Source organism: Pseudorca crassidens, chromosome 15, assembly GCF_039906515.1.
Source record: "Pseudorca crassidens isolate mPseCra1 chromosome 15, mPseCra1.hap1, whole genome shotgun sequence".
NCBI lineage: Eukaryota > Metazoa > Chordata > Mammalia > Artiodactyla > Delphinidae > Pseudorca > Pseudorca crassidens.
The window spans coordinates 9,881,977-9,894,622 of record NC_090310.1 but is presented as its reverse complement, the minus strand read 5'-3'; the positions used below and the strand labels follow the sequence as shown (position 1 = coordinate 9,894,622).

Sequence of the window (12,646 nt, the reverse complement as noted above, 5' to 3'; positions counted from 1 at the left end):
CCCCGAGGCAGGGTTCTCTTTAATTGGTGTTGATCAAAAGCTACTCACACCCAGCCCTGAAGACACCTCGGAACGTTCACAGACTAAGTACTTGGTCCTGAGCTCCCAAACCTGCAGGGGTCCCTCCGCAGACTGTGCTGTCCCCATCCCCACCTCCCACCATGAGGTCTCTTCTGCCACCAGACCCTCCCCCACCCCACCCCACCCAGCCCAGGAGGTTGGAAAGATCCTGTCCACCCAGTAAGCCATGTGCGCTGAGCCATCCTTCGTGCCCCACCCCCCAGGCCTCCACTTGCGTGGCTCAAAGACGCGTTTATCAGCCAGCGAGAGAGCTTCTGTTCCGCACGCAGTGCCTGGTGACCCTGAGCTGATCTCATCCTAGCCTAAATAAAGGCGTTGGTTGTTCCTGTCGGCTTGGGTGGTCCCAGCTGGGGAACTAGTTTCGGTGAGGTTTTCTGGAATGTTGCAGAAGAGCCTGGAGCCCCCCCACCGCTCGCTCCTGGGGCCTGAGAAGCCCCCTGTCTAACAGCCGCTGGGAACCTTGAGGTACCCTTCCCCCGCCTGGCAGAGCTGAGGGAGGGCAGGGCTGGGACCACTGACCAGCCCAGGGACAGACTGGGGCGGCCACGACCCAGATGGAAAGGGCGGGGCCTCCCCTCCTGCAGGAAAGGAGGCAGCCGGCCAATTCTGGGCCTGGCAGCCGGGCGTCTGCCCACAAAGGCCTCCAGGCCCCACCCAGCAGATGCCAGCTCTTCCCGGGAAGGCAGAAGTGAGATCATTACTGGAGCCTAATTAACAAAGAAAAGCAGAGATAATGAAGTGGAGAAACATGTGGCTGGCACTGGAACTGTGACATCTTTAGAAACTTGAGAAAGCAGGGTTTTATTTTGAGCTCTTACGAGTTGGAAGGGTGGAGGGGGGTGGCGTAGGGAAGAGAGGGAGGCAGGGGTGCGTGACAAGGGTCGGGGGGTGGACCACGAAGGCTGTCCCTGCTCCGTGTGACCTCGAGGCCCAGAGATAGCAAGTTAACTTATCCAGGGTCACAGACAGTAAGTTAACTCATCCAAGGTCACCCAGCTCCCGAGGGCCCAGCAGGCGACTCCTTCCAGCTCCTATTCAGTCCCTCCCCCCACCCCCAAATGCCCTCTGCTGAGGTCAATCCCAGGCCCGGCTCAGGTCCCCTTCTCCGGGAAGCCCACTCCTCCCAGCACCCGATGAGTGACAGGAGACCCCGCAGAGACCTAGCAGAGGCCCCAGTGGGGACAATGACAAGAGGTACCATTTGGGGCTGGAGCCGTTCCCTCCTTGTACCCCGCCGCCCTCCGCAGACCCTTCACCCACAGCTGAGCTTCTCAAACTGGGCCTCAGGGAACGCTGGGGGTGGGAAGTAGGTCGAGTGGGAACATCTATTTTCTCAGCAGAATGTAATCTGACATAGTTCCTTGAATGAAAACTCAAGTGGAGACTCTCTGGAATGGGGGCTTCCTAGGTAAAGCTGGGGCCCAGCAGCGCTTCGGCCCTGTCCCGCGGGGGTGCTCGGGCTCCGGCCTCGGGGACGTCAGCGGAAGAGCTTGCCAAGGCCGGGTCTGCAGGGTCCAGTCCACGCTGCAAAGCCAGGCCTTCCAGGCCCTCCACGCTCCGGCCTGGCCGGCCTCTCCGCCTTACCCCTCCCGCGCACGACGGGCCATTTATTCCTCCTTTCCTTGCCCTGCTGGGGCACCCCGGGGCAGCCCCAGTGTGACTCTTCCCACTTTGCAAAGAGGGAGAGCGAGGCCCAGGCAGGCAAACCGGACTTGCTGCTGGAGTCACACAGGAAGTCGGCAGCTCTGCTCTGTCTGTGGGGCCCGGAGCCCCTGCTCCAGGGGTGGGCGGGTTTGCTGCTCACCAGGGAGTTCCCCCAAGCTGGCAGGGAGGGCTGAGCTGCTGGGGTCCAAAGAACCAAACCAAAAGGAGAGGAAGCTGGAAGCCTGTGTTTGGCCAGAAGGGAGCCGGGGCAGGGCAGCTGTGGGGAAGCCTGGAGCCGGGCGGCAGAGGGAAGCGAGTCAGTGCGTGGGGAGACCCCTCTGTCTGCGCCCTCCCTAGTTCTAAAGGGCTGGGGCTCCAGGCAGACAGGTACAGGATGCACAAGCCAAAGGTAGCTGCAGCGGGCAAAGCCTCTCCCACCTCTCCTGCAGTGCCTCCAGGTGAGTGCTGCTTGGATGCCTCCAGTGATGGGGAACTCACTACCTACAAGGCTTTTCGTTTTTTTTTTTTTTTTAAAGCCACTGCTATTCGAGAACCTTTAGAGAATGTTCATTTCCTTGATCTCTCTGGTGTTGCCTAGGACTCTGCTCTCATGGGAGATTTGCAAACAGCTGCCTGACTCAGCGCTTCTTACCCGTAAATCCCTCCACCTCCTTTTCTGGGGCTCCACCTCCTCTGTTCCTTCACAGGCTCCTCTCCCTCAAGGTCTCTTGGAGGTCGGTGTGCTCCCGGCTCTGCCCTGGGCCCTCTCTGCTGGCTCCACGCTCACCCAGGCCAGCCCCAGCGCCACCCTGCAGGCTCTCAGCACCATGACTGTTCCTGGATGTCCCACAGGCCTGCAGACCCCGCCTTGGGGATGGACACCACCATCACCCTTCTGGAACCTTCTGCCCTCTCTCCCTTCTCACGCCCCAGTGCCACCTCTAGATCCTAACCCCACCCACCTCTGGGCCCCACAGCCCATGCTGCTCCACTTTTGCCTTCTCCCACCCACCTTGGTAGGTGGAAGTGTGGTTACCATGGCAATCGTAAGACAATACAAATCCAACCCTATCAGTTCCTTGACTGAAAAAGCCTCCAGTGCCACCAGAGAAAGCCTGAGTTTAGGTCAAGGCCGTGCATGATTCGGCCTTATTCTTTTTCTGCGATCTTCCCCCCACTGCCCAACCAGCCCAGGCTCCAGAACGGCACAGCCCTGTGTATGACTTCAGCCCTGTGTTATGTGACTGCTTCCTTCAGCCTCAGTGTGCTCAGCTGCAAAATGGGAATGAAAACAGCATCTGCCTCGCAGGCTTGCTGTGAAGACCCCACGAGGCTCTGGGGGAAAGGCCTGGGGCCTGGCACGCCGTGGGCACTCAGCGAGGGTTGGACAAGGATGGTCATTTCAGGGCTCCCCACCTCTGCAAGTGCTGCCCCCTCAGCCTGCAACCCACCCCCCATCCCCGGGGAGGAACGTCAGCTCCCTGGGAAGCTCTCCCAGACGCCCAGATGCACGTGGCCTGCCTGCGGGGAGCTGGTTCTCCTGGGGAAGGGGGAGGACTGGTCTTTGCCTGTGGGTGGCACTGAACTTGCACGGGGCTCAGGACACCCACACCGCTGCCATCCGTCCTGTTTCCTGGGGATCAACGTGCGGGTAGACATGCCTTCCAAGCCCCTGGCCCTCCCTGTCTCGACCTCCTCTCCTCTTTCCAGTCATGTCCAAACCCCTTGGTCATCAATGTTGGTGGCCTCTCCACGGTGTCCAGGTCATACTTCCTTCTGAGACTGTTCCTTCCCATCTTTCTAGCCCTCCCTCTAGGACGCTGACTCCAACAATCTTCCCTCCGTCCCAGTCACCCTTCCCCTGTTCCCCTGTGTGCAGAGGGGTTCTGGCAGTGCTCTCAGCACCCCCTTCCCCACCTCCTGTTCTCAGGGGGACGTCCCTCCTCTGCCCACTCTCCCCACGCTCTCTGCTGCCATGTCATCCATTTCTCTAAAATCATACTGTCACTATTCAACCTCTAAAACCCTCTCCTCATCCCATTTCACCCTGCACCTCCCATCCCACCTCTCCTCTGTCCCTAAAGGGCCATCATCTGCAGCTGATGAGTTCATTTCTTTTCTCTTGTTCTCCCCTGAGCCCACGATTCCACTCAGGTCCTCTCCCCTCCCTGAAACTGCTCTTTTCTTTTTCTTTAATAAATGTATTTTATTTATTTATTTATTTTTGGCTGTGTTGGGTCTTCACTGCTGTGCGCGGGCTTTCTCTAGTTGCGACGAGGGGGCTACTCTTTGTTGCGACACACGGGCTTATTGTGGAGGCTTCTCTTGTTGTGGAGCACGGGCTCTAGGTGCGCAGGCTTCAGTAGTTGTGGCACGCGGGCTCAGTTGTTGTGGCTTGCGGGCTCTAGAGTGCAGGCTCAGTAGTCGTGGCGCGTGGGCTTAGTTGCTCTGCGGCATGTGGGATCTTCCCGAACCAGGGCTCGAACCCGTGTCCCCTGAATTGGCAGGTGGATTCTTAACCACTGCGCCACCAGGGAAGCCCCCGAAACTGCTCTTGACCATGCCATCCCTGGACCTCTGGGCGCTCCATCCCACAGTCCCATCTCAGGTCTGAACCTGACCTTGCAGCAGCACTGGGCCCAGGTGATCACTCTCCTTCTTCAACAGTTTCTCACTCAGCTTCCAGGACATCACACCCTCTGGGGGTTCACTTGTCTCTCCTCAGCTCTAAATGCTGGAGGGCCCCAGGGTTCATCCTCGAACCCCTTCTGACTATCCCTGTTGAACCCCACTGCGATCCAGTTTCATGACTAAAATGCATGAAATACAGAATGGCTCCCGACTGTATGTCTCCGGGGGACTCTCTCTGTAGTCAGATGCTCTATCCCTAAGCTATACCCCTCAGTGGGGCTCTCTCTGATTTGTAGATCCAACTGCCTTCCCAACCTGTCCACTTGGGTGTCAAACTTGCCCACCACTCAGATCCTCACCTCCCTTTCCCTCTCCAGCTGCTTGGGACAAAATCTTGACGCTACCCTGTTTTGTTTTGGGTTTTTTGTTGCCACACCATGTGGCTTGCGGGATCTTGGTTCCCCGACCAGGGATCAAACCCACGTCCCCTGCAGTGGAAGCGTGCAGTCCTAACCACTGGGCCACCAGGGAAGTCCCTTGATGCCATCCTTGATCTCTCTCTTTCCCCCTCCCCACATTCACTCTCAGCAATCCTGTTGGCCCTACTTTCAAAATACGTCCAGGGCCCCAGGGCCTTTGCACTGACAACTCTTCTCCCTGGATGTCTCAACCTAGATTTCTTTCTTTTTTTAAACATTTATTTATTATTTATTTGTTTAGTTAATTTATTTCTGGCTGCACTGGGTCCTAGTTGCGGCACGCGGGATCTTCACTGAGGCACGCGGGATCTTTCGTTGTGGCACGGGCTCTTTGTTGTGGTGCGCGGGCTTCTCTCTAGTTGTGGCGTGTGGGTTTTCTCTTCTCTAGTTGTGGCGTGTGGGCTCCAGGGCACGTGGGCTCTGTAGTTTGTGGCACGGGGGCTCTAGTTGAGGTGCGCGAGCTCAGTAGTTGTGGCACGCAGGCTTAGTTGCCCCACGGCATGTGGGATCTTAGTTCCCTGATCATTGACCTAGATTTCTACATGGCTTATACCCTGTCTTCATTCAGGCCTTAGCTTCTGGTGGCTTCTCTAAAATTGTGCTCTTGACAGTGCCATCCTTTGTGTGTGTCTCCACGGCACTTGTCACTATTGAATACGATACAATTTGTTCTTATTGACCTGTCTCCCCTATTAGAATATAAGCACCACAGGCGGTAGAGATTTTTTTTCTGTTTTGTATTCCCAGATCTTCCTTGGCATACGACAGGTATTCAATAATCTTTTTGTTGTTGTTGTGCAAATAAATGAACTCAAAGGATTATGAGCCTTAAGGGTTAGACAGGCAGGACTGTTATAGATGCTGATAGCCAGAAGGGGGCAGCAAAGACCTACCCAGTGTGGATGAAAGGTCGGGGGTGGGGAAAGCCTGGGCACATGCTGTGTGACCTCCAGCGAGTTCCTTAACCTCTCTGAGCCTGTTTCTCCCTGTAGGACTGGTTACTGGGGGAGATCGAATGTGCTGGTATGGGAAGGCTTGGTAATCAGCAAATCATCAGCATGACGTGGGTGTTAGGTATCCACGGTGTGAGAAGTTGCCCCAATGTCCATTCTCGGGGGACAGGGCTGCTATATAACTATGATGCACCCTGATGACAGACCATTGTAAAGTGTTTTAAAGACATGGGAAAATGCTTATGCTTAAGCGCGTGTGTGTGTGAATTTATGGAAAGGACGAGATATACAATTAATAAGCTTGGGGAAAAATCTGTGGGGAAAAACCTGGAAGAAATGTATCATCGTAAAAATAAACAGCCATCTGGGCAGTGAGATCTCTGTATTTTCCAGATTTCCACCATGGGTATGTATTCGTGTTTCCCGACCTACTAGAATGTTCTACAGCTGTTACTACACCAGCTACCTGGGCGGAGGGCCTCTCCTTCCTTAGTCACCACTGACCTTTCCCAACATATCATGAACAGCCCCTTTGCCGTCCTGGGTTTACACAGCCTCGGGCCCCTCTGGGTCTGGGGAGAGACCCACCTTGACTTGGTGCTGCCGAGGGCAGAGACTGTCCCCAGCCACCTGCCTCTCTGGCCCCTGGCCCAGTGTCCCTAATTTAACTCAGGGCTGCTGCAGGCAGGTGGGTGAACTGGGGAGCAGCCTGGCCAGGTGGCAAGGAGCTTCCAGTGGTGCGCACCTCGCCCAGGCCTCACTCACTCAGGCCCCTGGGATTGAGCCTGGTTTAGTCAGACACCCGCTCTGTGCCCCCACTTAGGCTGTGCCCTGTGTTAGAACCACACACCCTTCTGCTCAACTCCAAGGCCCAGCTTAATGTCACCTCCTCCAGGAAGCCTTCCCGACCTCCAGGAATAACAGTAACAACTGCCAACCCCATTGGCTGAGCCCTTCCTATCACAGCTGGTCCAGGGCTGAGAGCTTCACAAACATCTCTCTCAAGCATCAGCAGGGGGAAAACCGTCCTCCATGGCTCACCCCCCAATGCCCACCATTCATTCATTCAGATCACCCGGGGAGGCAGACATGACCATCTCCATCTCACCGATGAGGAAGTGAAGGCTCGGAGACGTGAAATAATGAGCCCAGAGTCATAGGGTTAGTAAGAGGCGTCTGGGGTTTCAACCTGGGTCTGTCTGAGCACCAGCCTGTGCTCTCCCATGGGCCCCCACACCACCTCGGCCCCCAATCCCAAAGCACATCATCTAACACCCCTCCAGGCGCACAGCTACAGCCTTCCTTTCTTCAGGCTACGGCACCTGCCAACGTTCCGCCTTCCCCAGAGACCTGACCTGACCTGCTCCAGTTCACCTCGGAACCCCAGGAGCTGGCCCGCATCAGGCTTCAGCGACTGTCTAATGGACGGTTTGGGAACAGCCCTTTCTGGGGCAGGAACAGCACCCAGCGACCTCTGGTGAACCCTCGGAGGCCCCTGTGAGTCTGGACACCTTCCCAGCCCAGCGTGACAAATGGCGTTAGGAAGCACACAGCTGGCCTGCCAGCCCATCTGCCCCGGTCCCTCCAGGCTGACACCCGGCCCAGAGCGCCAATGCCTGGAAAGGCGCTGGCAGTCCCATCCCTGAGGCCTGGGGCCAGGGCCAGGTACCCATCTCTTCTTCTAGGCAGCCTGCCACCCTCTCCCATACCACGTGGGCAGAGAAAGCATTTCCAAGGGCCCTCTCTACACACAGAGGGGCCACAGGGAAGGCCGATGGGTGGGTGGGCAGACTGGCACAGAGAAATGGGGGGCGGATGGCCACCCTGGGGTGATGGCTGAGATTCAAGAAGCTGTTCGAACAGGAAGATGAGCTGTCAAGGCCCCCTTGCTAGAGGGTGAGCCGCGGTCAGTGGAAGAGGTCACCCCCACAGAAGGGGGCAATGGCTGCTGGCTGCCTCTCCGCCCCCCAGTGTTTCTCCCCAAAGCCCGACACTCCGCTATTTGGGGGCTGCTCTGAATTACGTGCCGCCCGCCTGGCATCAGTGGGCCTCCCTGAAGGAACAGGGAGCCAGGTGTGGAACCAACGCTATCTCCACTACAGGTTGGGCGTCCAAGGCAAGTCATTGAAGTTCCCTTGGCCTCAGTTTCTTCATCCGTAAAAAGGGGACAAAAAAAGGTGATACACAAAGTGCTGAACTCACAGCCCAGCATACGATCAAGTGTATTTCTTGCTTTTCAAACTCGTTAAAATATGTGCATACCCCTGGAGCAGCTATACTTTCAGGCCTCCATGGGGCCCTTCCTTCTGGGTAGGAGGGGCTGGGGATCACAGGGTGTGCAGGGGGAGGCTGACGGACTGCCTCGCCGTGTTTCTCCTCTCCGTCAGCAAAGGGAGGCACGGCCATCCTTCCTGCTGCTGCTCATGGGAAGAGGACGGACACTGCCCGGCTCTGACACCAACCTGGGCAGAAAGTGAAGTCGGGACGGGCAGTGGCTTGAAGCTGACTCAGTGGCACAGGGCTGACAGGGTCACGGGGCCCCTGCTGCGGGGCAGGCGAGCAGACCACAGGCCGCCCACCACGGTCCTTCAGCAAGGCAGGTCCACAGAGGGCTGAGTGGCCTGTCACAGAGCAGGGATGGGCCAGGGGCCCCAGGTGGCACCAGGGGACGTGTGTCCTGCCCCCCATGGCCGATAAGAAGAGGGTCCCCGGGCCTGTGATGTTCTCATGAGCACCTGAGCCCCCGTACCCTTGTTCTGTCCTGCAGCCCCCAGAAGCACAGGCCTACCTGTCCACGGGGGCGAAGTGCTACAGATCATGGGCCTAGAGGCCGGCCAGGCCACTGGCTAGCCGTGTGACGTGGGCACATTGCTGAAACGCGAGCCTCAGTTTCCCCCTGAAGGTCAGGCTCTGGCGCCAGCCTCACAGGTGTGAGGAGTAAACGAGATGACTCCTCTGTCTGTAACCACGGTACCCAGACCACTGCCCAGCCCTAGGAGGAAGGACCTCCGGACCCACGTGAAGCGGTCAGCACAGGGTCTGACGCCCAGTAATCTCTTGGCAAGGTTTCCGCCGGGGCCACCACTGCTGCGCTTTGCTGCTCTTACCTTCACCATCTCTACCTTACTAACATCACCTGACGGCTTTCACACCTCTGAGAGTTCTGGAAAACCACCCTGGGCGTAGGCCTTGGAGCCCTGCTGCTTCCCCAGCTGACCACCTGCCTCTCCCTCCCTCTCCCCTGAGGCCCCGCGAGAGCCTTCCTCTCTGGGAAACCCTCCCAAGCACCCCTTCCTCTGTTCCTCCTCCCTGGGGTCCCTGCAGCCCGACGGCAGCTGCCACACTGCTACCCCCCTCAGTGAGTCTGGCCCCGCTCCAGGTCGCCCCTTCCTCAGAAGCCCACCGAGCCAGGCCTGGGCGCAGGGAGTGAACAGCTATAGGTAGCAGGGTCAGGGCACACGGAGGTGAGTGAGGAGTAAAGTGGATGTGACCGCGACTGTGAAATTGGAGTCCTGTCCTGCAGGCTTTCTCTGTTCCCAGCGCAGCCTCCCCAAGGGCCCAGGGCTGCCAGTGACTCTGGGCGGGAGCAGGGGAGAGGCGGCAGAGCTCCTCCCCGTGTCTCCACCCGCAGGCTCTGGGATCTGCGTACGCAGCTGCCTCCGTGGAGGCCCGGCCAGCCCTGAGTGCTGACCAGGTGGTCATGCCACCCCCCGCAGGGACAGCCCCTGCTCATTCAGGGCTCGGGAGGGCCAGGACATAGCCCGGGGGACGGTGGTGGTGGTGGTGGATGCCTGGAAATGGGGCCAGGAGAGGCATTTTACGAAGCGGGTAAGCACTCACCCCCATCCCACCGCCAAGCTCGCTGGTTCCCCCCCAGACACCCCTCCCTCTGAGGCTAGGAACCCCCCCCATCACCCTCATCTGCTCACCAAGGCCCCTGCATTAGGGAAAGTGGGGGGCACTGACCCGGCCAGGCCCCTCCCTCCTGAACCCCCATCCCAGGCTTAGAAGTCACCAGTGCCACCCCACCACCCCTTTCTCTGTCCCAGGAACCGGGGCCAGGTCCCAGCTTGGCCTTCCTCCTCTCTGCTGGGGCCAGAGCCCAGGGAGGTGGGACAACAGAAGGGCGGGGGTCCCGCTCCAGGGCCCTGGAACCGGTGCCCCACGGTGAGCTCCACTCCGGCCTCTGGCCCTCAGCACCATGGCCCACCCCCGTGCCAAGTGGCCCCCCCCATAGCCAGCGCCTCTTACCAGGCTTTGGGATGAGTCCTTGAAAAGGCCTGGAAGAGAAACAGAGACGGGGGTGTCAGGGGAGGGCCTGGGAACTTGTGCGGAATGCGTGGGACCCACCCCAGACCTGCCGAAGCGGAATCTGCATTTTAACAAGATGCCCGGCGCTTCGTGCGCACGGGACCCTGGGGACCCTGGGACGACGCGGCAGGGCCGCTGTGCACCAGGCCCAGCAGGGTCTCCCGCTGGCTCTGCCCTGCTGGCTCCACGCCTCTTCCAGGGGTTGAGGGAGTGCAGTGAGCAGGTGCCGCAGCAGGTAGACGGGGCCCGTGAAGGCTGCCCCCGCTATGGTGGCTGCGGGGCAGGGGAGCTAGTCTCACTTCTGTGCGGCTCCCTGCACCCTGGCTGGCTGGCAGTCCCCCTTCCTCCAACCCCCAGGGCCCAGGGTGGTGCTGGAAGAGCTGCCTTGTCCATGGAGGGCAGGTCCACCCGAAGGAAAGGCCAAGGGTCTGTGGTGCGAGCCCCCTCCCGTGGTAGCCTCGCCTCCTCTCTGTCTCCCTTCCCGAGTACCTGGTGACGGTGAACTTGATCTTGTCAGCCACCGCAAGGATCCTCTCCAGGTTCTGGGAGCCAAAGGTGCAGGGCTTTCGGAAAGGGATCCCGGGGGGCAGCCCCTCGATGATCACCGAGCCGGGGTTACTCTTGATCCTCTTGTAGGGGACCTGGACCGGGTACTTGATGCCCAAGGCTTCCCCTGCGGACGAGAGGGACAGAGGAGGTGTCAGGAGCCAGAGGCGGGGCTGGTGGGCTGTCGGCAGCCAGGGGGTGCTCCACGCACGACTGTGATACACCCCGTGCACAGTGGGGTACGGTGGGGGGCTGTCGTGTAGCACTGCAGCAAGGTACAGTCAGTGAGGGACTGGGAAGCAGGGGCCCTGGGGGGTCGGGGGTGTGGGCGTGTGCCCAGGGCAGGCTGAGGAGTGGCCAGGGGACGTGGGGCTGTGGCTGCTGGGAGAGGGCAGGGGCTAACGTCAGAGGCTTCACAGCTTGAGAATCTGAAAGCCGTCTCAAGGATGGTACCTGGCGGGCACAGCTGGTCCTTCCCTACAACGATCCATCAGCCCCACAGGCTCTGCCTCACCCTGGTTCAGGATCGGCCTGGCCTGAAAGGGCGGATCGCGTCTGGGAGCAGGGAGGCCAGCCAGGGTGCAGCTCAGACCTCAGGGCTCTCTTTCCACATCTGGCGCTCGGCCTCATTCCTGTCGCCAATCCCCTCTGCAGAGGGCTGTGGCATGTCCATCCCGGGGACTGTGCCTTGTCTCACAGCCTGGGAGCGGCCCTGAGTCCACTGCTGATCCACTCTGGGCCAAGGCCTGCTGCCTGCTGTCAGGCTGATGTGAACGTCCATGGCTCTCTGACTTAGGTGGGGTGCACCATGGGAGCCCCCTCCTGGACGGAGGGCTGGACACTCCTCAGTGTCACAGGATGCCCCTTTACGAAGATGTGCTGCAGAAATCTTTGCACTAGGAGAAGTAGCTGAACTTTTTCTGGGCAATAAACTAATTTTTATCTCGTGGACACTGGGAATGGTATAACTGGCCTCATTTCCCTTTTTGCTCTGGCTCCTGGGAAACTCAGAGCTTGATGCAGGCCCTGCATCTAGCAAGTACAGAATGGCTGAGTCTTCATGTCACCCCTGGCTTCGTGCCACTGCTTCAGCTTGTTTGTTTGGCTTTATTTAATTGAGATGTAATTCACGTACCATAACATTTACCATCTTAAACAATCCAGTGGTTTTTAGCGTACTCAGGAGGTTGTGAAATCATCACCACTATCTAACTCCAGAGCGTTTTCATCACCCCGAAAAGAACCCCCACCCCCATCAGCAGTCACACCTCACTCCTTCCCTCTGTGCCCTGGCAACCAAACCAATCCACTTTCTGTTTCTATGAATTTCCAGCCTGTTTTAAATTCTTTATCCTGACTTTGCTGCAGACAGAAATGTACTTATACCCACAATCCATGAATGGGAACACTGCCATCTCTACTTCCTCACTCCTTGCCCCCAAAAGGGCTCTTGCTAGAATGATTGATGGCCTCTGTGTTGCCCAACTCAGAAGGTATTTGCTCTCTTTTGGCAAAATCCAACACCTTGGTGTCCATGATGCCTCACTTTCTTGGTTTCCCCTTTCTGGCCACGCCTCCCCTTCCTGGACTTGACCTCTAAACACAGGGCTCCTTGGCTTTCTGCATGGGTCCTCTTTCTGCTCTCTTTGCACCCCTAGGGATGTCCCCTCTGCTCCTGTGGTCTAATTTTTGCATCCAGTCCAGACACCTCTCCTGAACAGCAGACTTTTCTCTCTGCCTGCCTATGAGACATCTCCACTCACCCTTCAGACTCAACATATCCAAATGGAACCCATCATCTCCCCTCTTCAAACTTCCCCGCTCAGCGAGGGCGCTGCCCCTTCTCCCTGGCTGGCAGTTTGGGTATCCACCTGTCTCTGGCAGCTCTGTGCTCCCCCCTCCTCCCCCTTGTCATGGTGACAGGTCTGGGTAACCCAGGCCTAAGCTGATGAGCACATGGCATTCTCTGCCATGGGGATTGGGTAAAGACTGGACATGTGA

General features: G+C 58.3%; 1 protein-coding gene across 7 annotated transcripts in view; it reads right to left on the bottom strand.

Moving 5' to 3' along the window:
* GTF2IRD1 (GTF2I repeat domain containing 1) overlaps positions 1–12,646 on the bottom strand; it is a 112,029-nt gene that overhangs the window by 21,085 nt on the left and 78,298 nt on the right. For 6 of the 7 annotated variants that reach the window (XM_067705934.1, XM_067705938.1, XM_067705935.1 and 3 more), the window contains 2 exons: positions 10,589–10,772; positions 10,040–10,068 (listed from right to left, as the gene is read on the bottom strand). In XM_067705934.1, coding sequence (XP_067562035.1) covers positions 10,040–10,068; positions 10,589–10,772 — 213 coding nt within the window. Of the gene's footprint in view, positions 1–219; positions 8,251–10,039; positions 10,069–10,588; positions 10,773–12,646 lie in introns of those variants that run through there. The other variant, XM_067705940.1, reaches the window with a different exon arrangement.